At 59.9% G+C, this 2,101-nt stretch overlaps 1 protein-coding gene across 1 annotated transcript in view; it reads left to right on the top strand.

Moving 5' to 3' along the window:
• MYBPC3 (myosin binding protein C, cardiac) overlaps positions 1–2,101 on the top strand; it is an 18,080-nt gene that overhangs the window by 2,114 nt on the left and 13,865 nt on the right. Inside the window, exons 4-6 of the mRNA XM_010842455.1 lie at positions 58–172; positions 263–411; positions 1,519–1,636. Of these exons, the coding sequence (XP_010840757.1) occupies positions 58–172; positions 263–411; positions 1,519–1,636 (382 nt within the window). The remainder of the gene's footprint in view (positions 1–57; positions 173–262; positions 412–1,518; positions 1,637–2,101) is intronic.

Here is a 2,101-nt window from a genome sequence, read left to right as displayed (position 1 = left end):
AGGTGAGAGGAGCGGGGCAGGGAGGCCGGGTCGGTGGATGGGGGTGTCCCAGGGCAGGTCTCAAATGCCTCTACCACAGGGTCCAGCTCAGCGGCCCCTGAGGGCCCCAGTGCCCCTGGCGACCCCATCGGCCTCTTTGTGATGAGGCCACAGGACGGCGAGGTGACCGTGGGTGAGTGTGGGGCTGCTGCCCCCAGGGGCGAGGTGGGGGACGGAGGCACAGGGCGTCCCCCAAGCCCAGACGGTCACGCCTCTCCGGCAGGTGGCACCATCACCTTCTCAGCCCGCGTGGCCGGAGCCAGCCTCTTGAAACCGCCCGTAGTCAAGTGGTTCAAGGGCAAGTGGGTGGACCTGAGCAGCAAGGTGGGGCAGCATCTGCAGCTGCACGACAGCTACGATCGGACCAGCAAGGTGGGGCCCGCGGGCACAGGGTCACAGGGACGCACAGCGAGGGGATGTGGAGAGCCCCTGGAAGGCCCGGGGGGGCACAGAGAGGCAGGGAGGCACTGAGACCTGAGCCACAGAAGAGGTGCAGAGAAGGGGTGTGGAAAGCCTGCAAAGCTGGTTGGGGGGTCAGCGGCACACAGTGAGCTTGGCGAGGCTCAGAGGAGGGTTACTGGGGGCATAGAAGGACATGGGGGCTGAGGCGTGATAGTCTCATGTGTGCGCTCAGTCGTGTCCGACCTTTGCGACCCCATGGACTGTAGCCTGCCAGGCTCCTCTGTGCATGGGATTTCCCAGGAGTGGGTTGCCATTTCCTCCTCCAGGGGATCTTCTCGACCTGGGGGTCAAACCTATGTCTCCTGCGTTGGCAGGTGGATTCTTTAGCACGGAACCACTAGGGAAGCTGTGATAGTCTCAAGGGGGCATAATAAAGCCTGGGGGCACCAGTCAGTGAGGGTGCAAAGGCCCCATATGGAAGGCTATCAGCTCACGGGGCCCTCGATGAGCAACCACAATTCTCTACACACACGAGGAAACCAAAGCTTGAGAGGTTGCTGTTGCTGGTCCCAGGTCACTCAGAGCCAGGCCTGGAACCTGTGCTTTGACTCCCAGCCTTTGCTCCTCCCACTCTTCCACAGTCCTGGCCCAGGCAAGGGGGCTTCTGGAAGGATAGGGTGGACATGTTCAGTTGTGTGGGCAGTTCCCTGAGCAAAAATGCCTTTTTTGGGGGGCTGAACTGCGTGGCTCTCAGAATCTCTAATTGGTGATCCAACCTGGGCCCATTGCAGTGAAAGCATGGAGTCCTACCACTGGACTGCCAGGAAATTCCCCCAAAATGCCTCATCCTAAGTGAATGCCACGTGCCTTATAGCCACCCCTGATTTCTATTTTATCACCACCCTGTGCCAGCAGACAGCAATGTGTCTTGAGAAGGGGTCCCTTTTTTATGTATCCAAAACGGAATGGATTCATTTAAGCCCCGAAGGGTGAGAAGGTCGGTGGTCCCCAGCCACCCCGGCTCCTTTTCGGCCTTGTCTCCCGGCCTCCAGCCTCCCCGACACCTGCCCTCCACAGGTCTACCTGTTTGAGCTGCGCATCATGGATGCCCAGACCACCTTTGCCGGTGGTTACCGCTGTGAGGTGTCCACCAAGGACAAATTTGACAGCTGCAACTTCAACCTCACTGTCCATGGTGAGGGGCCCTGTGGCGTCTGTTGGGTTCAGGCTCCCCGTGGGTCCGGTCCCCACCCCCGCCTCCACTTCCCAGTACTAACGGGGATGCTGAGGCCTGGCCATACGCCCGCTGATCACACGCTCAGTGCTATTCACACAGAAGCATGCAAGAAATACATCGGGGCTTCTAGGCTTGGGGTGGGGCTTGACCTCAGATCTCCTCTGGGTATCATCTTGGTATCTGATGATTAGGCACTGGTGAAGAGGTGAAGGGTGAGTCGAGACATGGGAGGGAGATGAATCTGGAAGGTGTTGGGGACCATGAACTGCGCCACGTCCCTGGTTCCTCAACGCGGGCTGGGAAAGGTTCAGGGGGCAGGTTCCTGGGACAGATGCCCACTGTCAAGGGGTCATAGGTGGGCAGGCCTGTGACACCAGGAGATCCCAGGGCAGGACTCCTGGGCAGGCCCCCTCTAAAGCCTTC

This window comes from Bison bison, unplaced genomic scaffold (assembly GCF_000754665.1).
Source record: "Bison bison bison isolate TAMUID 2011002044 unplaced genomic scaffold, Bison_UMD1.0 scf7180017864178, whole genome shotgun sequence".
Classification (NCBI taxonomy): domain Eukaryota; kingdom Metazoa; phylum Chordata; class Mammalia; order Artiodactyla; family Bovidae; genus Bison; species Bison bison.
The sequence above is the reverse complement of the archived record's forward strand: the minus strand, read 5'-3'. Positions and strand labels throughout refer to the sequence as shown.